The sequence below is a fragment of the Crinia signifera genome, chromosome 4, assembly GCF_055691185.1.
Source record: "Crinia signifera chromosome 4, ASM5569118v1, whole genome shotgun sequence".
NCBI lineage: Eukaryota > Metazoa > Chordata > Amphibia > Anura > Myobatrachidae > Crinia > Crinia signifera.
Window position 1 is genome coordinate 158873820 of NC_139220.1, and position 27536 is coordinate 158901355.

At 40.2% G+C, this 27536-nt stretch overlaps 1 protein-coding gene across 1 annotated transcript in view; it reads right to left on the minus strand.

The window, feature by feature from the left end:
• Window positions 1-27536, minus strand: part of GRM8 (glutamate metabotropic receptor 8) — a 951427-nt gene that overhangs the window by 348620 nt on the left and 575271 nt on the right. The window contains exons 4-5 of the mRNA XM_083182858.1: window positions 963-1098; window positions 324-478 (exon numbers count right to left, since the gene is read on the minus strand). Coding sequence (XP_083038984.1) covers window positions 324-478; window positions 963-1098 — 291 coding nt within the window. The remainder of the gene's footprint in view (window positions 1-323; window positions 479-962; window positions 1099-27536) is intronic.

Sequence of the window (27536 nt, forward strand, 5' to 3'; positions counted from 1 at the left end):
AAAAGGTCGTAGGACGCGTAACGCTGCGCTCGCCACGCTTCGGGTTCGCATTGATAGTGGGAGTGGTACAGCCTCAAAAATGACATTTGGGGGCCATTGAACATGTTTGATACTAATTTCAATGCATTTGGATGCTTTTCTGTTAAAAAAACCGCATGCGATCGCATGTGATGCGATTTTGTAAAAAAATTGGTAAAAACTGCAAAAATCGCATCCAATCACATGCCATCGCATGCCACTATATAAGTACCGACAGATTTGAGGCATACTGCTAGAATCTTTGCCAAAATCTTTATGTCAGTTGATAAAAAGTGTTATTTTACCATCTATTGATGCTCTCTTTGGTAGTATTGTAACAGCTCCTTCTGCTATCTCCTCTTGCTGGTATACTGGTGCAATTTTAGAACCCCAGCTGTCTGATCCAATCCAGAGAAAGTGTCCAGTCTGATTGTTTCTTTTGGCAGCTTCTAGAATTCGTCTGTAAAACACAAAAAAAGAAAATAAATGCTATTGATTTCACTCAAGGCACATTAAGCAGATTCGCTAAACATCCTGTGAGGAAACAATTAGTCAATCATTCTGTCAACTTGACCCTTGCTTCAGAAAGTGACGCTGGCTCCTATCACTGTTCACAGTTCATGTTCATTTATTTTTGTCTAACCCAAATGCATCATACAGTACAGTGTCTATCATTCTCATTTCATTTATCTCATTTCATTTACTCCATCGCATGTCTTAATCCAAAGTATTCTACACAATTTTAGGTAGACAGCCAGATTGTCTCAAAGGAACATCCAAATAGCATTTGTCTAAATGCAATTGAAATTTGTTACACTATCAGTCTCACAAGAATATATATTTGCTAAGGTAATGTAAAACTGATAAGAAAAAAAGAGGTTATGCAATTCTCCTGCCACTGGAGAAGATCAAACATGTCACAAACAATAGGAGGAAACAATCACCTTATGTCATCTTCATTTGCAAATATGATTATTGCACGAGCATGAGGGGTCTCCAGCAGGCGTCTAATGATTTTATCAAATTCTCCTGGTTTGGGTTCTCGAGGGATTTTCAGAGATTGAGCAATGCAAACACCTCCTGTAAAGACATAATAAACTTTGTCTCAGAAAAGCCACACTTTAAGGATTACTGGTTAAAGCTTCTTGGAAACTGCATTTGGCTTATATAAATCGATTTATGGAAAATTCACATAAACTAAAGCAATATGTGTATATATCCCTGTGTTAATAATATACTGCATTTTGGGATATAATTTTCGATAATATCAAAAGTCACGCTGTGCAAGAAGTACAATCAGCATACATAATACAAGCTCTAACACTTTAGTATAATCTTTTTTAACTCTATTGTCACTGAAGCTTTTTCCCCCCCTGTGATGATCACTTTAGGCAGGTCACATTCAAACACTGATAGTTGTAATTTGTTTATGCAGTACCAAAACTGTTTTTATATTATTTCTTTTTAATAGAAGTTATTTGCTTACTAACCATCACATCTAACAAACAATGTTTTTTTCTTCAATTGCCAGAAAGTGAATTAAATGAATGTGTGTGTATGTGTGTGTATGTATGTATGTATACATGTATAATACATATATATATATATATATATAGCAGTTGTGTAGCCCGGCACTCATGCCAACAGGAGAGGTGGCGATGTTAACTTGCCCGGGTGCCCGTACAGAGAAACGTGGGAATCTCAGATATAGACAATGAAGTGGAACGTCACTCCGGGGCTTGTAGATAACAAAAGTTTTAATTCAGCGTTATGTCAACGCGTTTCGGGTGTAACCTGACGACGGGTTACACCCGAAACGCGTTGACATAACGCTGAATTAAAACTTTTGTTATCTACAAGCCCCGGAGTGACGTTCCACTTCATTGTCTATATATATATATATATATATATATATATATATATATATATATATATAGTGGTCGAAGTGGGCCGGTGTACAACGGTATGGTATACCGGCACTTCTCCACTGTGAGTCTTTTTTTTTTAAGTAATAGGAGTGTGCAGACTAGCATCTGCACACTGCTATTACTACATACCCTCCAACTGTACCGATTTTGCCGGTACAGTACCATTTTTTAACAGTCTGTACCAGCAAAATCATTTTGTACCGAATCTACCGTTTTTTTCCAGTGCGGTGCCCGGCTCTCCCCTCCCACGTTCCGTTCCCAAGAGTCCCTTGTGGCGCCGGCGGGCATTGTATGACGTCATGACATCACTGCTGCATCAGCTCCGCACCCTCTGCACAGTCTGTGCGCTCAGGGGACAGATGAGACGACTGTACTGCCCTGCCTCACTGTCTGCGCATGCCTGACTCTGAGGGTGCGAGATCATGTAAGGCAGAGGCAGACTGGCAGGTGCGCGGTAGCCGCCAGCCAGGGTGCGCATGAGGGGGGATCTGAGTGGAGTCTGACCTGGTGACCCGGAGCTCAGCCCCGTTGCCTAAGTTGTTCAAGCTGCAGTGCAACACCTGAGAGAGTGATCAGATCATCCTCCAGACACTGTGAGTCACTGTCACAAAGTATAAATCCAGCCTGTCCATATAACTGTGTTCCACCTTTCTGCACAGTGTCTGACTGGTGGCTTAGTTTTATAAGTGGGCTGCTGGCATATTAAATCAGTATATTATATTTAATATACATTAAAAAAAATAAGGGTACTCTTTACTTAGAAGGGCGCCCACGATTTTGATCGTGGGCATCGTTAGTAAAAAATCTCGGGCATCTCGGGCATTGAATGCACTAAAAAATCGGGTGCGATCAACCGACGAGATGCCCGAGATTTCCCATAGGGAACAATGTTAAATGTCTCAATTGACCCGATTTTCCTGTTCAATGCCTCAATTGACCCAATTTTTCCATAGGAAACAATGTTAAATGGGCCACAGAGGCCAAATAGGCACCCTGAAGTGAATAATGGCCACCCGAATTGTTAACGCCACCCCACGATCAACGTCAACCCGATGCGTGGCGAGCGCAGCGAGCCCGCGAGGGGCGGCGGTACGCGTCCTACGACCTTTTCATACCCCCACTATCCACGTCGGCGTGGAGTTGAGAATAGAAAGTGTGGCGAGCGCAGCGAGCCACCGCGCCCGAAGCGTGGCGAGCGCAGCGAGCCCCGCGAGGGTACGTGGACAGCTGTGAAGCCCGCGAGGGGACGCGGATACCTGTGAAGGTATCCGCGTCCCCTCGCGGGGCTCGCTGCGCTCGCCACGCTTCGGGCTCGGTGGCTCGCTGCGCTCGCCACACTTTCTATTCTCAACTCCACGCCGACGTGGATAGTGGGGGTATGAAAAGGTCGTAGGACGCGTACCGCCGCCCCTCGCGGGCTCGCTGCGCTCGCCACGCTTCGGGTTGACGTTGATCGTGGGGTGGCGTTAACAATTCGGGTGGCCATTATTCACTTCAGGGTGCCTATTTGGCCTCTGTGGCCCATTTAACATTGTTTCCTATGGAAAAATTGGGTCAATTGAGGCATTGAACAGGAAAATCGGGTCAATTGAGACATTTAACATTGTTCCCTATGGGAAATCTCGGGCATCTCGTCTGTCGCATCGCACCTGATTTTTTAGTGCATTCAATGCCCGAGATGGCCGAGATGGGCGCCCTTCTAAGTAAAGAGTACCAAAATAAGTATAAATATATGCTGATTTAATATGCCAGCAGCCCACTAAGCCACCATGTGAGACAGTCTAAGTCACAGTGACTAGACTGTCTCAGACTCACATGGTGGCGTAGTAGTGGGCTGCTGGCATATTAAATCAGCATATTTAATATACTTATTTTTTTTAAAGTATATTAAATATAATATACCTATTTAATATGCCAGCAGCATTAATTAGATCTTGTTCTCTATCACCGACACACTGAACTTTGATGTTGACAGTCCTCAGGAAGTCTACAATGGCTTATTGAAAACAAAAACAAAAATTGGTTGAGTTGAATTTACATGGTTGTACCTTATCCCAATATCATAAGGAGATGATTATCCCGAGAGGTTTTAGAATAAAAAAACAACCAACATAAGGCCATTACAACAAGGACTTTTGTAGACAATGGTGTCATATATTACATTTGTGTAGCTTTCATTTAATGGTCCTAGTGATCCACCAGGTAAACACTGACATCGACTGCCTGGAAAAGGAAATATCTGACTGTGAAACAAAGGTTCTAGATATCCTTAAGGCTGATTTGACTGTAGATTGGTAAATCAAATTGGAAGGCAATGTAATATCATTTAGGGATGAATTATTATCCTTTAAAAAAAACTAAATACAAAATGTTCAGTAAGATTATAAAGACATACATGTCTATCCCTGGGTATTTTCCCAAGTTAGTACCCATACATGGAAACCTAGGCCAAGTGGTATTAGATGATTTAATAGACCCTACACTGACATCGAATCTCAAACCTCTGACTCAGACCAGTCATCATCTAGTACAGGTGCCAAGAAAATGGGCACATCACGAGGAAGAAATCGGACAAAAAATGTAGGCGAGTAGGGTGGAAAACTATATCTAAGGAATTGTCCGTCACGCAATCAGAAGAAATGACTATAATACTTCTGATTATGAATTGACTTCAAATGAACCTTCAGAATTAACCAAAGGTCTCTCTTTTTGTTCAAACTTACAAGCAGAATGTGTTTAACTGTGATGTTGAACTTCATAAACAGCTTAAACTAAAGAGATAATAAGGAAATAATTATTTGTGCTGCGGACATAGGTGGAGGTGTATCGGTTTTGAACAGGGTGGATTATGTGGCTAATAAACAAAGAAAACGGGTGATTGCGCTACACAATAGACATAGGTTGTGCAATGATTAAAAGGATTACATTTAATATTTAATAGCACTTTAAAAAAGTTAACTTAATAAACTAAAAATGTACATATAAAATACGAATGGAAGAGCTGCAGTAGATAGGATTCATTTATGTAGGGTATACCACAGTCACCTCAAATCATTGTGTGTCCCTTTTCTTTTTGGGCCCAAAAGAGTGCAATTCGTACAGATATGTAGTATAAGATAGTGTTCCTCCAAAATACTTCCGCCAATCAATGTATGAGGTAGGTGTTAGCGCTTCTCCGCAAAGATGGAATATCTAAAGTTGGGGTTCACTTGATCTCCAACAGGCGATTTAGAGAAGTGGCATACCTCCACAGCTGTTTAGTAGACCTGTGAGTGGATCTTGTAGTCCAGGATGGCCCAAATAAGTCTGACTGTCACTGCAGTCTAAGGGAAGCATAATCAATGAGAAGTTTGGGAATGGCAGCAATTCCAGTGTACCAGTGGCTGATGAGTTTTGCTTCTACATGCATCTTTTTCAAGATTATGGATTATGTGGCTGGAGTCACTTGTCAGCTTGCTGGCCCTACATGTTATAAACCACATTGGTACGATCCCACATCTGGGATGAATGGATGGTTGGATGAGACAACTAGTGAATATTTAACATAGCCCCATCCCATTACCCTTGTGCTATATATACTTCCTAAAATACATCCTTAGACCACCAGGGAGGCCCATTATCTCCTCTAGAGGGTCTGTTTGTCAAAATCTTTTGCAGTACATCGACCATTTTCTGCAAGCTATTGTAATGAACACTAAGACCATTTTAACCTCTTCCCGACATTTGACGTACATTTACGTCATGGCCGGGAGGTCTAGAGACGCAGTGACAGTTAGGTGATGTCTGCTGTCCCTGACAGCAGACATCCCCCCTCGCCGCCCAGGGGGGGCAGGGTTGCCCCCCCCGGTCGGCGATCGCTGTGATTGGCTGTTCAAATCTGAACAGCCATTCACAGCGTTTCCTGTGTTACCGGCGGCTAAGCCGCTCGGTAACACAGGGATCGGTGGTGATCGGTGCTGTCAGGTACAGCACCGATCACCACCGATGTGCAGCCCACCCCTCGCACCCGCCGGGCACTCACCCGGCAGCAGCAGCGGCTCCCACGGCAGATCTGGCTCAAAATTTTTCATTTTCACAAGGAATGAAGGAGACAAAGCACCCCAAAATCTGTGCCCCAATTTCTCCCGAGTACGGCAATGCCTCATGTGTGACCAAAAAATACCAGTTGGGTGCATGGCAGGACTCAGAAGGGAAGGAGTGATTTTTGGATTTTGCAGCACAGATTCTGGTTGAATGACCCCCGAAACACCCATACAGTGGAACCCCCCCACAAGTGACCCCATTTTGCAAACTACACCCTTCAGGGAATTCATCAAGGGGTATAGTGTACATTTCAAACCCCCAGGGGTTTCACCAATTTTGATACAACTGAGCTGTGAAAATGAAAAATTTATTTTTTTCATTTTCACTGCCCAGTTGTACCACAATTGGTGAAACCCCTGGGGGTTTGAAATGTACACTATACCCCTAGATGAATTCCCTGAAGGGTGTAGTTTGCAAAATGGGGTCACTTGTGGGGGGGTACCTAACTTTTAGCATCTTATGGTGCCTAGAAACCTACATGGTTCCTAAACAATAATCTCATAAAAAGGAGGCTCCAAAATCAAGTAGGTGCTCCTTCTATTATGAAGCCTGTGGTTTGGTCACCGTGCACACTAGGGCCACATATAGGATATTTATGAAAACCAAAGAATTGGGGGAATCAATTTTTAGTCACATTTCTCTAGTAAAATGTACTGTGTTCCTTAGAAAAATGTATTAAATTTGCAAATCTGCAAAAAAAATGAAATTTTGAAATTTCACCTACACTTTGTTTTAATTCCTGTGAAACACCTAAAGGGTTAACAAACTTCCAAAATGCTGTTTTGAATACTGTGAGGGGTGCAGTTTTTGAAATGGCATCATTTATGGGGGTGTCTCACATACAAGTCCCTCAAAGTCACATCAGAACTGAACTGGTCCCTAAAAAAATCAGTGTTTGAAATTTTCTTGAAAATTTGAGAATTTGCTATTCATATTTGAAGCCTCCTAGTGTCCAAAAAAATTAAAAGGAAGTTGAAATAATGATGGCAACATAAAGTATACATATGGTCTATGTTAGTTATTAACTATTTTGAGTGGTATGATTATTTGTCTCACAAGCAGAAAATTTAACATTTTGCAAATCGCTAAATTTTCCATTTTTTCACGACATTTTGGTATTTTTCACAAAAAAACACAGACTGTATCGACCCAAATTTACCACTAATTTGAAGTACAATGTGTCACGAAAAAACAATCTCAAAATCACTGGGATAAGTAAAAGCAAAAAAAAGTTATCCCCACTTAAGTGAGACATGTCAGATTTGAAAAAAATGGCTCTGTCAGGAACGCAAAAACTAGCTCTGTCAGGAAGGGGTTAAGAGATACAACAGATTTTCTGAATCGGATAAACACGATTAATACATTGTCTTCCATATGTCTATTAGTCACATATGACATCATAAGTCTATACACGAATATAGGACACAAGGAGGGATTGGAAGCTAAATGTAAAATCATTACCTTCAATTCCCTCTACACAAGCCCCCTGTTGAATTTCTTCTGTTGTTAATTAATTTCATTTTACATAAAGATTTCTTTTTATTTGAAAATTATTTTTATTTACAGCTACAAGGCACAGCTATGGGCTCTATCATGGCCCCATCTTATGCAAACCTTTATATGAATTATTATGAAAATGTGTTTATTCTTAACTACAGAATGTATTTATCATTTATATAATCTTACGTTAGATTTATTGACAATATTTTTTGGTGTGCACTGACCTACTTCTCTCCTTTATGATTTTTTTTAATACACTGCCAGGTACTATTAGACTTACATATGCAAATGGTCCCATTAGCACCATTTTTTTGTATGTAACTGTGGCGATTGTGCACAACAAACTACAAACCTCAATATACAAAAAGTCCACGGACATTAACTCTGCCCTTATGGCAGATAGTTTCTACCCATGGCCACTTATACGTGGTCTTCCATACTCAATTATTACGAGTGGTTCGGATAACCTCTGACAGAGACATGCTACCTGAGGCCCTAAGGAAGATGGGCAAGGACTTTATCCAGAAAGGTTATAATAGGTTGAATCTTCAACTTTAAAATGTTTATCCTTGGATTGAGAAACCCTGCCTCATAAAGTGATGAATGATAAGAACAAGAACCTGATAATTATAGCTTCAACATTTTCCATCACCTCTGCTAAAGTGAAAGAAACAGTGCTTAAATACTGGCACATTTTGGAATCAGACCCTGTTATGTTTCAGTTTTGATTAGAATAAACATTATTTGCCTATAAATGGAGCAGTAATTTGAAGGACTTATTGACCAATTCTGATATTAGTCCAACTATAAGTAAAACAACATGGTTGTTAGGATTAACCCCTGCTCTATAGGGATAGAACAGGGAACTATAGCGGTTGCTGGATGATAAGGATAAATAATTGACATAAGCTAAACTGAATATAGGACAAAGGACAGACAAGAGTAACTGACAACTGACAATAACTAGGATCATAGAGGTGATGACGGGCCACAATCCCTGACTCTGTTAATCCCTCCAGAGGTTATAGGCACCTACAGAGCTAAAACTTCACCTATTAATGCCACATTCAAAGGGGTAAATTAGGTTCACCCCAATCCCGGTGCTACCAGGACTTTGCAAGGAAACAAGGTGCCCATCAACTCTGGAGCAGAAAAGAGGAAAGCTAACTAAAACCTGTAACAATGGGACACAAAGCAAAATGGCTGCCCACTGCGGTGGGAAATCCTCCAGCAGTCCAACATACACGTGAACGACTACTGACCCCTGAATGGATCACTTAGGAGGATAATGTAGTAGGATGCAGCAACACAGCATCCTACAAGATTACCATAGATGCGACAATGCATGAAGGTGTTAAACAATACACAATACCATGAATATTTGACCCATGTATGCAATAGTACAGGAAGACGATACAACTCTGAACGCAGTACTAATAATTGTTTGCAGGTGCAAAAGAGAGACCATATAACTCCACACAGAGTTATCCTGAAAACTGCAATAACCAGAAATGACTGATGCCTAGATGATGAAAGGCACTTATTTCAATACTAGTGTGGGCCAAGTTACCCAGAAGCCGGTACCAGGAGACAGGACAGGAACTGGACCCTTCAGCAGAGGGATAATGTGGTTAACTGCAGACACAGGCTGCACAGGACGCTAACAGGGCAAATGGACTAAGACAGACTGCACTAGGGCAGGAGCCTGACTGCAGACACACGGCTAGAAACTCAGGCTGGAGACAGAACTCAAAGGACTTCACAGTGACAAGCACATGCTCCCTTTACTGAGGACCAAACAGGAACAGGAAATATCACCAGCAGGGAGCAGTTGGTCAGAAACCCTAATAAACGGTCACCAGCTAATGAGGGATTCAGTGTAGGTGTGCTTGCTGCAGAGAAATCTCAGTCCAGGTTGCATACAGATGGAGCCCCTGTCATTCAGGCAGGGGCTGGTGAAATTATTGCCAGCCACCATCAGCCGCCAGCTCCCGCCAGGGGGCACACACGCACGAGATGCTGATGCTGGTCCCTGACCCCCCCCCCAACCCTGCCCGTCTCCCTGAAGCGGAGATGGGCAGGATTCCGCTGCCCCACCGCCGAAGGATTGGGACGTGCATCAATGTAGCAATGTAGCAAAGGTTCTGGCGGCAGCCGAGCAAGGCTGACAGGCGCTACATCTGTAGCAACAGCTTAATAACAAAACTAGCAGCAGCACACCTGATAATGGTTAAATGTAAAAAAAATGGGTCCTTTAAATGCAGCTGATGTGTTAAATGTCCTCTGACAGGCAAATATTTTGTACATCTTAAGACAGGTTCCAGATATACAGTAAGTTACACCAAAGAATGACATGTTAAAGCAAATTTATTGTCTGTGCACTTGTTTGTCCATGTCATTATCTTTACATAGGCAAGATGATAAGAATGCTCAAAGAACGTATCGCAATGCATCGCTCCTCGATAAAAAGGTGATGATGGTTAGAGATCTGACCACACCACCTGTGACCAAACATTTTTTTGAGGATGGCCACACTATCAGGGACTTTAAATTAACTCAGCTTTTTCAGGTTAAGGTCCCAAAATGAGTGGAAGATCCACATCTTAAATTGCTTCAAAAGGAAACAGAGTTGGTATATAAATTTGAGGGCCTTAATGAGGAGATCAATCTTAATGTCTTCATATAATGGGACTACTTGCATTGTTTGCTCTCTTTAGGTGCTTCAATACCTTGGCTACCAAAAATTCCTTTTTTGTTTAGTACATATAGTGACCAAATGACTAGGGTATAGGTTATTGTATATATTTAGAGTTGTTTCTTTCACAGTTTATTATTAATTAATCTTGCTGTTAGTGCATTGATGTATGAACCTGTGATGGGCAGTGCTATGTAGTTTTTTCATTAGGTGTTTGAATAGTTATCATCAGTGTGCACCTCTATAAGGGATTAATTGCTCCTAGCAGCAGCGTCCTAGACGCCGAAAGTTATGGTTATGCATTCCACAGCCAACTCCAGTGTGTTCTGGAAGCCTGGCATGCCGCCACTTCTGCCCAGCAGTTTCCAGTAGAGCATGGGAGACACTTTTGTGGACTCAGCGCTCACTTGAGTAGCAGATGAGTGGCAAAAATGGGTACTGCTGATGGCTCCCTCTGATATGGAATAGGCTGCATCTGATTGCTGTTGGGTTTTAATGCATTTCAGATGTAGTTTTAATGATACAAACCCAGAAATGGCCTTGCATTCCATGTATATTGGTACAACCCCCACATATGTGTGTCTGCTTATGCTGGCTTTGGTGGGCTTTTAGTTCCTATATAAACAGCACATTGGTGGTATGTGTTTGTGCTCTTGAGGAAGGTGGTCATACCACCGAAACAGTTGTCGGACATGATTCTGTTCAGATGTTGATCCAGCCTGGTGCAAAATACGTCAAGTAATTTTTGTATATCTCTGGTACCTAATGCTGCTTGAATTGTCATTCTTGATGGATTTTTTTTTCACTAAAACTTTATACATGATTTTTTCTGTACTAGCTTGCATTAAATGCATAAAATGTAGTGGTATAATATGGACACACTGTACCATCATATTGTATCATCCCTGTGTTTATAGCTGTTAGAATAAAGGCATTCTGGGTATGAGAACATTCATCTGAACTTCTTAATGCTTTATGGAGAATAGGTTGCTATTGTCTTATGATCAGGAGACAGGAAATATAAAGAAGGCTTATTATTTGAATGAGGGCCCCCCATTTTAAAACAAGTTTGCAGCTCTCAGGCAATTTTAGTGACACCCTACTCTACTGGCTCTAAAAGTGTTTCCATAATAGATAATGATATTGTCTTGTGATCATATCTGATCAGCAGCAAATAACCACTAAAAAGCCACATCTTCAGGGAGTAACTTTAAGTTTATTATAAAATTGATGAGTCCTCAACTATCTTTGGTCTACATAATGCTTTCTGCGGTTGTTTTTCATGAATGAAAGTATCCATGATTATTTGGGTGCCTTAATTTGAGAGAGAATTGGCAATATATCCCCTGCACTACAAATGAAGGTCCACCAGTTTATGTGAAAACCCGCCCTGTGTAAATCTGCGAGTTAATTGTGAAAATATCACTACCGGTATCCTGTCACACATCTATGCTCAATTCACTCACCATCAAATGATTTTCATAATCTGAGCAAATGTGAGTAAGACTGATTCTACAACAACTCTACTTCCTGTCCATCAAATTGCAAGGGGATTGCAATCAGATATTTTCACTATTTCTGGTGCTATTTCTTTTTGAGTATGTGCGCTACGATCCATACGCATGCGCGTTCATTTGATAATTAAACAATTTGCAACTTTGCACATCACTGATCAACTCTGAATCAGGCCCTATGTACAATAGAAACATAGAAACATATCATTTGATGGCAGATAAGAACCATTTGGCCCATCTAGTCTGCCCCTTTTTTATCCTTCAGGTAATCTCAACCCTTTTTAATCCTTATTTCTTTTAATCCAGGGGAAGCATGGGCTGCTGCAGAAGAAGAAAACCTGGCAGCCTATTCAGTGGTGACTATTTTTTGGGCTGAAAAAAAATCCGTCCTGCACCAGAAAAACCCACCACTCAAGGGGTTAATTAAGGACCAGTAGCTGTATTTTTAAAAAGACATCATTATAGTCACTGCTATTGAAATTCACATGAATGATATACTCATGCACAATTTGAAAACAATAAAAAAGAAAAAGAAAAACAATAATAGTTAAGCTATATACATTAACACTGGAACATACTGTACAATAGACTTGAAATGACTGGATAGTGAGCAACTATAAAAAATTTAGTTAATAGTATTGTTCAACTGTATGGTAACAATGGTGACACAATGTACCTCATTTTTAATGGCAACATATAAAAATACAATAATTTTATGTTTCGGTTTAATTCCTTTTATTGCCTAACTCTGTGTGAGCATGCAATAATATTTAAAAACCCCAATACATTTCCCTGGGCATTCCTGTCAACTGATTTTTGTTTGTCAGCAACTTAAAATAAACACATTTATTTATGCATATTAAGGCATATATTTTGCTTATATGTTTGCATATTTTTACTTTCAAATCAATGTGACATATGTCTTTATTGTTTGATCTTTTATATTCTAATTTCCATTTTGTTGGAATCCATAGAGCAATCGTATGTAGGTTTTTTGCATGTCTTCTCATTATTCCTGTCTGCTATATGTTGGTTAGACAATCTGTCATATTCAAGATAGCACAAAGCTGAAAATGTAGAAAACTGCATTGAAATCAGAGTTCCTGGGCGAGATTGCTATTCCCTGTGTGCTCCAAAGCACACACATATCTTTAGTGTGATGAGAATTCCAGGAGGGGTATATTTATTGACTTAACATCTGCTTGTTTGCAATAAAAACAGACTTATCCTGAATAAAATGAACTCTGCTAGAGTTAACATTTGAGAATGAAGGGTGTAAATATTCTGTGACATAAATATGATCAGGCTAAGTTGGGTGATGTTACTGCTTATGGATTTCCCCCTTTTTTTCAATATTTATTTAAATTGCTGTGCATTTTCCTTCTTAATAAAAATAATTAATTTATTATCCAATCTCTCCAATTTGTTTAGCTGCAAATTTGTGATGGTTTTGTTGCATTCTAATTAACAATTGAGTAACTATTAATTCCCAAGAAGTGTTGTGGACAAAAAAATCTGAGGATATTAGTGGATGCCTTATTTATACCCCTTTCACAATGTAAATGCTGATCGGATATGGAAAGGGGTCCATCCTGGGAACAACCTGGCATTTACACTGTTTGCTGCTCACTGCAACTCGGGTTATTGCCAGGTCGCTGACATCATCCAGGGGGCTGGGTAGATCTGCAGTGCATCAGGTGGATGTAGAGGTAGCACTGAGCTGACGCTGCTGTCTACTCCACAGTAGTGAAGGGACCCAGGTTACTCTGCCTGGATTACACATTCTAACTGCCCAGCAATCCGGGAAAGACCCAAGAATAACACTGTTTTTATCCGGGGTTGGATTGCCGGTTGCTAGACCCAGGGTATTCTACAGTACATGGCCCTTTCACACCGCACGCCAACCGGGCAACAAAGGGTATTACAGTGATTCTTTCTATGCAGTATATTAGCTTTATGGGGATTGCTTTTGGGTAGGTTATTTATTTCACATTCATTTACCTGGGGACTGCTCTCGTATTGTGATAGATAAACAAGCCCACCAAGTCTAAAGTTATTAGAGAAGCTCACTTACTGTATATACAGTACAGAAAGCTAAGCAAGCCAAAAAAACTTCTGTAAGAATGCCAAAAACAAATCCATAATTTCAGCCACAGTATTAATATATACTATACATATATGCTGCTTTATTTTCTTTGCTTCATTTCTTTGAGTTAATTATGTTATTTTAATAATATGGAAACTGATTTATTTGCACTTTGTAGCTCTTTAAAATATGTTATTTTAAAACACCTGGGCTGCTCTATGAGAGGTTTCTTGACGTGATATATGAGAGTTACTGTACAATTATTTGGCACAGAGGATTAATTTGCCAATGCCTTTTGTTATATATATTTTATCTATATTGTAGACATTTTATATTTTAATCTTTTTTTTGTGTTCATAATGAATCAATGTACTATGAGACTAATTAGGAACTTATAAGTAGTTTATATTTTTTGTCTGCAGTGCAGTTTATATATTTTTATAATGAACCCCAGACAACAATGAGCACATAAATTAATAATGAGAATCGACATCTCAATATTATTGATCAGATTTTAGAAACACCAAAGTTTGTATTCAGCTAGTTTAGACACTGCTTTCAGTGTGCATAATGTAGCCCAGAACTGTATATATTTTAGAAATGATATTATAAGTTTAAAAAAATCACATGTATGTGTTTTTATTGCTCTAGTACAGCATTTTTGTTGGCCTGGGACTCATTTCCAGCCTGTGCTCCCTCTCCTCACTTGACTTACTGTAACCCGATTCCTGCTTTCCCATCTCCTCTTCCGCTGAGCTGCAGCCCAGAGGTCCCGGAGCACAGGCTTCTTCAACTCAGGATGGCAGCAGCCAATTAAAATGCAGCACAGTCTGGTGAGCCAATCAGAGCTTGTGTACAGGCAGCCGCTCTGATGATTGGCTCAAAAGTCCCCAAGTCAGTGGCGTAACTACAGGGGTGCATGGGGTGCAGCTGCTATGGGTTCCCAGGTGTCGGTAGAGCCCACTGCTCCCCCTGCTGTGTTACACTGCTCTGTATGATACTGTGTGTAGGAAAAGGGCAGAGGCACATGCCTTAGCTGCTGGAGATCTGCGCCCTGTGCCTCCCTCTTTCCACCTCAGCACACTGAAGAAGTGCATCCTGTACCGTCATCTCCCACCACAGCCGCCGGAGCTGTGCACCCTGCGCTGGGCCTATCTACCATACAGGGATGACATTGCTGATATATCCAACTAGGATTCCCCTGCTGCTTGTCTGCCCTTTACCCTGTGCCTAACTTCCTGCAGCTCACCACCCCCTGATTGGTAAGTGCCCATGGATTCCTTTACCCCCCTATCTGTACCCTGTGTTTGGGTGTGGTATAACACACTGACAGTCAGGATTCCGACAGTCATTGGCCCAACATCATAATCCCGACTGCGGGGACTCAGACAGCAGGGCGAGCACAATGAAGCCCCTTGCGGGCTAGCTGTGCTTGCCACGCTGCAGGCATAGTGGCTTGCTATGCTTGCAACCTATCAACCTATTTTATTCCCCCTCTATGGGGGTTGTGGACCCCCACAAGGGAGAATAGCCACTGCCCATGTGTCGGGCTTTTGGGGTAATGACTGACAGAATCCCGACTGCCAATGAGTCTTCCAGCACCCCTGTGTGTGATCCCCTTGGTGTGTTCTTGAAACTTTATGATGCACCTACCCTCTTCCTCTGTATGTGTATAACCCCCTGACCCCACCATCATCCCTGGTGTATTACCTCCTTCACCCCCTATTCCCATGTGTGACACCTTGCTCCCCCCCTTACACCCTCATCCCTGGTTTGTGAACCCCCGTACCACACATCCCTGTGTGTGAAACCTTCCTCTAACTCTACAGCCTTCCTCTGTGTGTTCCCCCCATATCCCTGGTTTGTGACCCCCCTGAACCCCCTATCCCAGTTTATGACACCTTCTCACCCCTACCCCCATAATCCCCAGTGAGTCCCCCTGTACCACTTTTCTCTGTGTGTGACCCCCCAGTGTGTATGTGTGGGTAACCTTGTACCCCCTACATCCTCCTGTGTGTGAGTCCATGCCTCATTGTGTGTCTTTTAACACCATGTACATTCTACACATACCCCTCCAGTATATGACACTGTGTACCCTCCTACTCCTGTGTCAATTTTTTGACACCTTTTATCCCCACACTACCAGTTTGTGTGTCACCCTGTACAAAGAGGGGCCATTTTCAAATTTTGCTATAGGGCCCAGAGAGTTCTAGTTAAACCCCTGCACTGAGTCATCTGTTTCTAATTACTTTTCAGTGAGCCCTCACACACAAATACTCTCTATACACATACACTAGTACAAATCATTTTAATAACAGTAAAAATTCACAGCTTAAAAGTTCAACAGACAGTTCACATTTGCTACATTTCTTACTATATCCATAATACGCGGTAGAGGAAAGAGAAGCACTCTCTTTTTTGGGGGGCACACTTTATAAAACTTAATGTTTAATTATTCATTTTTAAAACATTTAATAATTAGATAATTGCAGAATTATTATTAAATGTTTTAAAAATGAATAATTAAACACCGGCGAGAGAGACTGGGATGCGCGTGAGTCTCACACGCACGCGTGTCCCAGTTTCTCGACAGTGGCGATGCGGGTCCCTACCCATCTCCGCTTCAGGGAGACGGGTAGAGTTAGGGGGGATGGCAGGTCAGTGAGGGGCACCAGGGGAGGCTGCAGGGTCCCGGGACAAGGTCTGTTGCCACGGGGCGCATGAGCGTCTCGTGCACCCGCCCCTGGCGGGAGCCGGCCGCTGGTGGGGCTGGCAATAGAAACGCCAGCCCTGCAAAGTTAAGGCCGGCTCCATCTGTACTAGTACAGTATCAGTGTCACAAAAATAGGGTATTGACTTACTACTGATAGTTCTAAAGAGAACTCAAATGGAAAATACTTAAACAAGCATGGCCACGTGAGTGTAACAAACAGATGCCAAAACACTAAGGGTCAGATGTACTAAGCTTGAAAATGGAGAGTGATAAACCACCAGCCAATCAGTTCCTAACTGTCATGTTACAATCTAGGTTTGAAAAATGTTAGGTAGGAGCTGCTAAGGCCTAAGAGCTTGCTTGTCACAGTACCTTCATACTGTATGTGCAGCTGCCCCTCCCTATCACCAGGCACTATGTCTGCTCCCTCTATCTTGACCTGTGTGCAGTTTTAATGAGTCAAACGTCTTGGCCAGCTTCTCTAATCCTCTTATTAATATTGGTAAAGTGCTTTAGCAGATAATACAGAAATACAAGACCATGAAGCCTTGCCGTTGCTTCCAATATAAATACTATGTGCCCCATATTTTTCATGATAATTTGAATTTTTTTTTTTTATTTCATTAACTTTCCATGAGTTTTTCTACGGAGGTGACCCATACTATTTAAATCAAAAATATAATTGTTTTCTAACAGGCTCATACATCATTGCCTTGTAAATGAATTGTTGGTAATGAAGTGGAAGTCACAGAGGAAGGAATCATCTTAGTTTGAGTTATATGGAATATATTGTAGGATTGCACAAACTGGCAACTGTAACATGATAACATTTGAAATGTGAAACTTGTCTAAGGATTTCCATTTTTTGAAGCTACTGTAGCCAGACTTCTACTTTATATCATCTACTTTAATTGTTGGATTCAATGACCTTTTCTTAAATCTTATATCTGTCTTCTGCTTTCTGTGCATTACGGATACATTTTTACTAAACTTTTTTCATGGAATGATGAAAGTCTTATATTGCTGGAACATTACTACTGTCAAAATTATTAGAAAATGGTTAAAGATAACCTAAAACAAATCCTAAAAAATGGACTATGCACAATTTACTGATATATGCAAATTCAGCCAATGGGCAATACAAGTATTCTTCCAAATTAACCTGATGATTTTCAATGTACAATTGGAAAATTGTTCATTACATTGATTTATCCTTCCTTTATATATATTAGATTGTGGTTTATACTAAGAGGACATTCTCAATTTGATTTGTGACATGCAAACATGGGACGTGAGCTAGTACACACTGCTGTCAGGTGGTAATGAAATCAGGACTTCATTGTAAATGGATTATATTCTTCACAATGTAAGGTGCATTTTTCAGAGCTCACTGGACCTACTGACTAATATAAGACTACTATAATAGTAAATTCCTTGGCATAGATAAATCAGTCATAAAAATAAAAGAAATCTCATTCCAAGGTCCAGAAGGAATCAGTAGAGCACCTTTCTTCATGAATTAGTTTACGAACACTTTTGAATCACATATTTCAGTCTTTTACATATTGCAAGGCAGATTTTAGTGAATTTAGGTTATCAAAATTGACAAGCAATTAACTTTTGCTGATGTCTGAGTGACCAGCTGTGGGGGAATCATTGTATTGCTTTAGAATCTTTTGTAAGAACAGAATAGGTACATGTAAACAAAAAAATACATATATAAAACCAATCTGCTAGCTTCATAACATAAAAGTAATTTCTGAATAGGCTTCTTCACCTGACTAGAGGCCATAGCTAGAGTATATGTTTCATCAGGAATTGACAATATTGCCAGAATCTTTTTTCCTAGTAAAATAAAAAGTACTGCATGTACAGTAACTTGGGAGTGATCTCGTTTTGCTGAGAAAAAGCACTCACTCTGGAGCCGAGTCTATAATTTCCAACAGAATTTTAGCGGAGGAAGATGGCACATCTAACTTGTCTGACATGTTTTTTATTCTAAAATTTTATTGCTATATTTGTATGAAACAGTGATATCCAGACAACAAGTGTCCATGAAAAACCAAATAACTTTCTCTTCATTTTACAGTTCAATCGGTGTCGTAAAAAGTAGAGTGATAAATACTATAAGATCAAAGAGGACCTTATGTGCATCATTCATAAGTAAGATCAGATCTTGTTCTACCTGCTTAAGTAATATATCTAAAAGATTTAACTGACTCTGTAACATACTACAGATACAGTAAGTAGCCCAATGTAACACAAATTCTGGTAAAATAACTATACTAGTTTATATTAGAGATGTGCGGACTCGGATTCCGGAGATCCGAGCCCCCACGAACGTCATCAATCTGAGCACGGTTCCGAGCAGCGCTCGGAGATACCCCCCTGACTCAGGTCCGCCAAAATGTCATCACCTGGCACCGGATTTTGCGAGGCTTTAAATAGCGTCTCCCGCTCCCGCCATCTTCACTCCAGTCTAGTAGTGGGTTGGGAGAGGGTGTGTTGGTGCTGCTGCTGTGGCTTAAACTTGAGCTTGACCTTGACCTTGAACGCAATATTTTATTCGCTGGGGCTGTCTCCCTCAGTGCTGCTGTGTACTCTGTTCTCCTCTCTGCTTAGGGTGGGATCACCCTAGCAAGGAGGACAGTCTAACTGTGTACTTGTAGTACTACTGTCTCCTCTGTGCTGGGGCCTACCTCTGGTGCTGTGCTGTACCTAATATTATATATTCTATTAATAATTCATTATATATATATATATATATATATATATATATATATATATATATACATATATATATATATATATATATATATATACATATATATATATATATACATATATATATATATATATATATATATATATATATATATATATATATAGTCCACTGGTGCTGCCTGCACTGAATAGAGGCTGCCAGGATTATTTACTCAGACCACTGGCAGTGCTACTGCCTAAGTGTACATACCTAGTAGTACTACCTACCTACTAGGCTGTTATATATAATTTAATTAAAGAATAAAACCTGTCCTGCAGTGCTGCGTGGAACTGTAATAAATAATTCCATGCTGCTGGTGCACTGATGTGTGCCACTAAGTGTCAAGCAGTACCTAATAATAAAGTTAATTATTATAAATTCTGCTGGTGCATATAGTAGTCTGCTACTGCTGTAACTACCTTTTGTGGTGGCCACAGGCAGTGCTACTGCCTACCTGCCTAGTAGTTTCTCTACCTACTAGGATGCTATATTAATATTTAATTAATTTAAATATATATAGTCAACTGGTGCTCTCTGCACTGAATAGAGGCTGCCAGTATTATTTACTCAGTCCACTGTTGCCACTGGCAGTGCTACTGCCTAAGTGTACCTACCTAGTACATACTAGGCTGCTATATATGATTTAATAAACAAAATAATACCTGTCCTGCAATGCGGCGTGGAACTGTAAAAAATAATTCCATGCTGCTGGTGCACTGATGTGTGCCACTGCCTGATGAAGGCTGGAGCAACAGCAAAAACTCCTCAACCTGCCCTGCCATCAGCTTAAACAAGAGGTGGTGAGAGTCTGGAACTCCACCCTCTATATGCTGCAGAGGATGGAGGAGCAGCAAAAGGCCATTGAAGCCTACACGGCCACCTACGACATAGGCAGAGGAGCGGGCTGCACCTGATGCATATGAAGCGGTGAGGGAGGAAAGGAAACACCCGCCTAGTGAGCCAGATAGCTGAATCCACCCTAGCAATCAATTGAGTGAGAGAAGTAGCAGCCAGATAGCCCTCACATACCAGATAAGGGTCTTGTTGGCTGCTTACCCGTACATGTACGGTTAGGTAGTAAGACACCGGTTGCTGAAAAGCGATAACCCAGGGGTCCTAGAGAGGTGGAAGAACTCTTCCATCTGCCACCTTAAAAGTGATTAGCCCCCTCCCCTCCACCCATTAGGCAATGATTTAAGAGATGACTGCTAATAAATGAATAATAATCACAAAATTAAAGAATCAGATTACATTAATTAATAATAATCATAATCACACAATCAAGCCAGATAGGGGTCTTGTTGGATGTTAAACTGATTGAAACAGTTACACACTTGCAGACAAACTCTGTGCTGCACGAAATGCCCACTGCTCCTTGGTTGCACATGGTAAACAGAGCACAATCAAGCCAGATAGCGGTCTTTTTGGGGCCTAGTTTTTTAAACTGCCATCCTGTCTGCCGCTGCAGTGCCACTCTTACATGAGCCACATGTTTGTGAGGTGTTCAGAATAGACTGGAAATGAATGGAAATTAATGTTATCTGCGATTTTAGCAGATCTTATGCTTTTTTTAAAAAAAAATCAGAACCCAAAACCCAAAAATCCAAACACAAAACGTTTAGGGGTGTTTTGGCAAAACCCATTAGAACCCAAAACCTGAAGGTAATCAGAACCCAAAACACGAAAACTGGTCAGTGCACATCTCTAGTTTATATACAGATTAGAGTGGCTCCTGGCAATTCTATTGCCATTCTCCATCCCCCGTCCATCAGTATGGGGCTCACATGCACAAGACGCTCTTACAGACCATTCTCCTGGAAGCCCTGCAGCCCTCCACCCATCTCCCCACTCACTGCCTGCTCTGCCCCCACTCCCTGCCCATCTCCCTGAAGCGGAGACAGGCAGGAAAACCTTCTGTCCCCTCTTCCTGCCACCTTACTGATGGCGTGAAGCTGATGCGATCTTGCAAGCGGGCAGGCTGGCTGACGGTGGCTACATCAGTTGTAATAAACAATCACATAAAAATGTGTGACCCACATGAAGATCTCACATTCAGTACAGCTCCTTAATTTCCAAAGTAAAAAATTCTTTAAATTTAACGATTGCAAAATAATATTTAAAAAAACTACTTTTTATACAAAATGTAAAAATAAAAAAAAGATGTTATCAATACAAAAAACACCAATATCATTGCAATCCTTAAAGCAGGTACTTTACAAAGCTAATTTATTAATGTCAAGCCTCATCTAAAAAATCTATTAAAGGGGTGTCACTCATTTAATCCATCAGGTATTAGTAAGACTAACCTATCCATTTACATTACAATTTCTGCAGTATCGAAGCATAATCAACACCATGAAGCAATGGTGGTGTCCCTTCTGGCAATCTGCATTTGATGAATACTGATAGCAAATAATGTAAAAATTTTGGGCCCAATTCAGACCTGATCACTTGGCTGCGAATTCTCGGAGCCCAGCGATCAGGTAAACACTACCCCCTGATGACTCATCAGCCTTGTATCAGATTTTTGTACTTCTGGTTGCAGGGTAGGATGCTACAGCATCTGTTTTATGTCTGCCCAGCTTCTATATGCCATCATTTGTGGAAGGCTTTCAGATGGTTTTAATGCTGTATTGGAGGAGATTATGAGTAAGTATCTTTGAAATGATTTGCATTCCATATATGCCTTACTGTCATATCAGATATTAGTAAAAAATCATATAAATCATGTTCTCATTTTATACTGTAAGTTGTATTTGTCACTGAGCCAATTGTGCGTAACTCACAACTCTCCTTAACCCTTTTCCAAGGGAATTTGTAAAAAAAAGGTGTACAAATTGGCAAAAAAATGTTTTGACTGTTTTGACCTGTAATGTTTATCTTATATAGAAAATCTAATATTTTTTACAAAACGTTTTTTATTTGAAGTTATATAACAAATGTGAACGATGCTGGCAATTTCAGCGACTACTGTATTTTGTACATCTCTCACAGAGATGTTGGCATTCAAAGGGTTAAGTGATAGTGGGTGAGCTCTGGCAGACTGCAGAAATGTACTCAGGTCTGTGTTACATAAATCAAGGGTTTTAACACTCCTTGAATATAGTTAGACCCCAAAAAATCAATCTTACAAGTTTCAGTATGATCAAGTTGAATTAGTCACCATCTCAACAAAATGTGTGCCATTCTATGGCATAAATTGTTTAAAGTACATAATATAGGCAGGATAAACATATGGCCATGCTCTGGCATATACATTTGCATATGTTGAGGCTAAATTGCACCCCATGACGGTCCCCAAGATCTGAATATAATAGATCTTCCCGAACCTAAAATGAAACCCTGTTTTACAGAATAAAATTGTATATGCAAACCAAATAAGTTTCTTTTCATTTTAGTTTTATCAAATGATAGAAAAGATAAATCAATATAAGAGATAAAGTACACTGTAGGAAAATAAACGAAAGAACATTAAATGTTCCACATTCATAGGAACAGTCCTATATAAATAGATGTAAAGTTACAGTATGTACTTTCAATAAATGCAACCATTAGGGCACCACAAGGTGCTGTTAAAGACCTATAATATATACAAGAAATCCACAAGAGGACAAGAAATGGCACTCACCAGATTTATTAACTTAATGTCTCTATCATGTAAAGGATCTGTGCTTCCCAGTAGTGTTACCTTGGTACATTTATGCCTGCCAGCTTGGAATACATGTGGCGTGTAGGGTGCATTCTTAGTGATCCATAAGGCAATGTCCATGTATTGATTGGCAAATCACTTAGGAGGAAGGATGCAGATGTGAAGTCAAGTTCAGGATTATATGTTCCATCATTCAATGCAGTCAACAAGAAGCTAGAAGTTATACTGTATGAGGGTCCAGTAAGATTATTATATAATTTAATACTTTACGCTTTCCTGGGATGAGATGTTATGCTGACAATGGTCTGTTGACTGACTGATTGTTATGTATTTTAGATCTTAAAATGAAGGAGACATATATCAAATCATTCAGAAAGTATGGTTAGTGAGATTCTTGTTCTTTTTTAGGTTTTATTCATGTGTGTGTGTGCGTGCGTGTGTGTTTGTGTGAGTGTGTGTGTGTGTGATTTCATGTGCGTGCATACTGTATGTATGTGTATAACTGTGGGATAGTAAGGTTGAATTTTTAATACATTCTGATTTAAATATGACTAAAAACATGTTATATCTACCAATGATATATTCTTCTTCTTTATAAAAGCATGTAGAAATGTTAGATGATACAAAAATCCTCCCAGTTAAGTGAATGCATTGGTTTAATGATTTATGCCAAAGGACAAAATAAGTGTCTTCACATTAGAATGTACTTACTTTATTTTCCAAGAAATGTTTCACATATGGAAGTAGAGCTAAAAGCACTAAAGTGAAATGTATTAATCTAGCAGATGACATTTGCAAAAGAAAACCATCAGAAAATAGACTTCATAAATATGTATTTTGTTTGTTTCTTGGTTTGGTTTTTCAGTTCACATTTTTTGTCTTTGTAATCATTTATAAAGAATTGTTATTTAGCTTTTCTCACAAACAAACCAATAATATCAGTGACACAGTTAATGTATTCTCATATTAACTCTCTAAATGGCCATATGACCGAATTGTAGAACAATGTGTAATTAATTTGTAATAGTCCCCTAATACTTTGTACTATTTTATGGTCAAGTTGAACTGATTATTTTCAAAATATTGAGGTCTGATTTGATTAGAATAAACGAGACGAATGATAATGCTTGGTGTAAAAAAAAAAAAAAACACTTCTGTCGGTTTATGTATGCCCTCGACCTGTTTTATAGCATGCACTGGCATTTCAGAATATAACACTATTTAATTGTTTGGCTCATTCTAAATCTGCACTGAGTGTTTTCAAAGGAAAGATTATAACTAACATCTCAGTAGAAAGGGTCAGCAGATCATAGCAAGCTTTTTGATGGTAGCAGTCAAAGGACAAGAGCTTTACACTCTACATAAATCGTAATGCCATGTATCATGTCTCCCTTTAGACATATCTTGTCACTGAGAGATAAAACTGTTACAAAATAAAATGCCAGTGTAGCCTTATAATGTGATAAAAGAAGGAAAATGCTGATAAAGTCCTTTAAAAGGCTACTCATAATGTTCGTGCCTTAATTAAGGATATGTCTGTGGTCTCTGGAAATGCTGCGTTTATATTATACATAAAGAGCGTGATTTAGAGATTTATGAAAGGCATGAAAATTACTATTGTATCAGTACAAGAGCTGTATACATGTAATTTATAGGTTGGGTTTCTTTTGTAAATTGTGTTTGTGAGTCTCTATTACTGTGGCTGCAGCTCAGGCACATTCATGTGCCTCTAATTTCCAGTAAATATATGCACATATCCAGTAAGTGTAGCGTATCCCCTACAATCTTGTAGGGACCCATCACTAGCTATTAGGAATCAATCTTGAATCTCCTCTTGCCATGATTGTATTGGTAAAAGTTCAAATAAACTTAAAAAATACATAAATATAGAACCCTTCCCTTAATCCAGGGGTTCCCAATCTTTTTTGAATCACGGCACCCTAGAGTATCAGAATTTTTCCACGGCACCCCTAGGTGTAGAAAAATAAATATAACATTAAGTAGATGTGTGTTTATATGTCATTCTTTAGTTCAGTTATGTGGTAAAGGGCAGGATCTGCTTTTGTCTGTCCATATATTTTATGATTGGCAGCCACCAGCACTGGTTTTGTCCATAAATAATCGATCATAAATAATTTGAATTGGTCCTGGACCATCAACCTGTGGCTCCCCTGCAAGTGTCCCGAGGCAACCCAGGGAGCCCCGGCATACTGTTTGGGAACCACTGTCTTAATCAATGCAACTGCTTAAAAATGGGTTTATTAATGCTTTAGGGACCAAATAGTCTACAAAGCCACAACCTGCCCTAAGCTACTGTATGTCAGACTTTTTGGTTACACCAAAAATTGGAGACCTGCAAAACTCGTCAGCTTAGGACTTCTTTTCTATGTGTGAAAGTCAACAGTTAATTTCCTAATTCTTGCCTGCTATGCTAACAGTCGCTTTTACTTGCTTCTACAAATTAAATTGTTATATACTCCTTTTGGAACTTTCTGCAAATGTGTTGGTGTGGAAAAAAGGCCCTTGGCGCATGTGACTGAAAATGGGGCGTGGTTTTGCAATAAGGGGGCATGGTCTCTGAGGGATGAACCTATTATATCCCTCCAGGAGCATGTCCAACATGATGCTGGGCTGTCCTAAGAGACTCTAGCTACACTACAGTATCTGCTCTTTTCCAGTGACAGGAGCCAGACACAGCATGATAAGGTCACAGTGAAGCACCTGGCTCTCAGTGAAGCACATGGACCCTAGAATTTGGGTGGCACACTTAACCAACAACTATCTTAATAAGAGAAGGAGACTTCAGCACAGTCCTCCCTTATTAGGAAAGCATGAGTACTGCAACAAAGCATAACAAACACACTCCTTACATTTAGGAGAAGTCACACGAAAGGAATTACTATTAGGAATAAGAATATGAATAGCATAAAGTATGCAGCATGCTGAAGTTATTAGCGATTATTATTTACTATACTGTACAGCAGGGCCAAAACTTTTCATCACCTGGGGCAAGACGGTAGATTGCGCCCCAAAAATGTAAATGAATGAACAAATAAAATGTAACATGATATTGCTGAATAACACCACACATACATACAGTGCCAGATTAAGCCTTCGGGGGGCCTGGGGCACTTTAGACACGGGGGCCCCTTGCACGTGTCATTACTGGCCGCAAACTGCATGGGGGAATATTACACTGTCAAAACACAGAGTAAAGGCAGTATAAACTTGGTCAATGGGTAACTTCAGGGGATATATATATATATATATATATATATAGATACACACACACACACACACACACACACACACACACACACACACATACATACATACATACATACATACATACATACCACATGAAAAGCCTGTGTTTGTCCCTGTGCACCTTACTCTGCAGGAGACCTCACAGTCCCAGTGCTGCCTCTGATTAAAAACCCTCCCATGACTAGGCTTCTGCTGCTGTTATCCGTGGGCCTGAGACGCATGTAATGAGCTCCACCAATCAGAGCTCAGCACAAACGTCTCAGCCACTGCCCTCTGGTGCAAAGTGTCATGGGACTTAGTCAACTCCCAGTAATGCACTGCACACTTGGCTCCCAATGCTCAGCACCATTAATCATTGTCACATTGGCAGATAGGTGAAGCTGCAGCGCTACCCCACTCCCATGCACAAAACCTTTAGCTAAAAAAAATATATATATATATTTTTTTAAAGATACATGCCAACCACAGGGGGCCCCTAGCTAGAGGTGGGGAGGCAGGGGCACTGACCCCTTGTGCCCCCATTATAATCCAGGCCTGCATACATACATACATACATACATACATACATACGTACGTACATATACATACACTGCAGGGGCATAATTTTCAGAGGCAATGGTGTTGCCAGCCTCCAGGCTCTAAGCCCTGAATTCACCTGCATGTACAGCAGCACATTTGAGGTTCACAGTGGTGTCTAAATGTGACCACTGCTCTTCAAATGGAGCTCTGCAGCATACACCTATAGTTAATAGGCTCTATCCCCTGCTACCACCTGCAATAGGAGACAGGATGACTCCTGTCTGGTACCACCCAACCTGTTATTCATAAAGAGACGCTGAACCTGCCACTGTTAGAGAACTGTGCGATGGTGGATGCTGATTCTGAATGCTTGTGAGTGTGATACTGACCCACCATTTATTCTCACACAGGGCCTTATTCTAGTTCACTCTTTCTGACAATATCCTTCTTAGATGTACAAAACCATGTGCACTGCAGGTTGGCAGATGTTACTTGTGCAGAGAGAATTAGATTTGGGTGGGGTTTTACTTCAAAGTGAGATCTATATTGCAGTGTAAAAATAAAGCAGTCAGTATTTACCCTGCACAGAAACAAAATAACTCACCCAAATCTAATTCTCTCTGCACATTTTACATCTGCCCCCCCTGCAGTGCACATTTTTTTGTCCATCTAAAAAGGATTTTGTCAGAAAGAGTGAACTAGAATAAGGCCCTGAGTTTTAATTACATAAAGAGTAGCTGGAGCCCTGATAATATTTGTTTTCCCTCTTTGTCTCAGGGCAAATGGGAGTTCTGTATTGT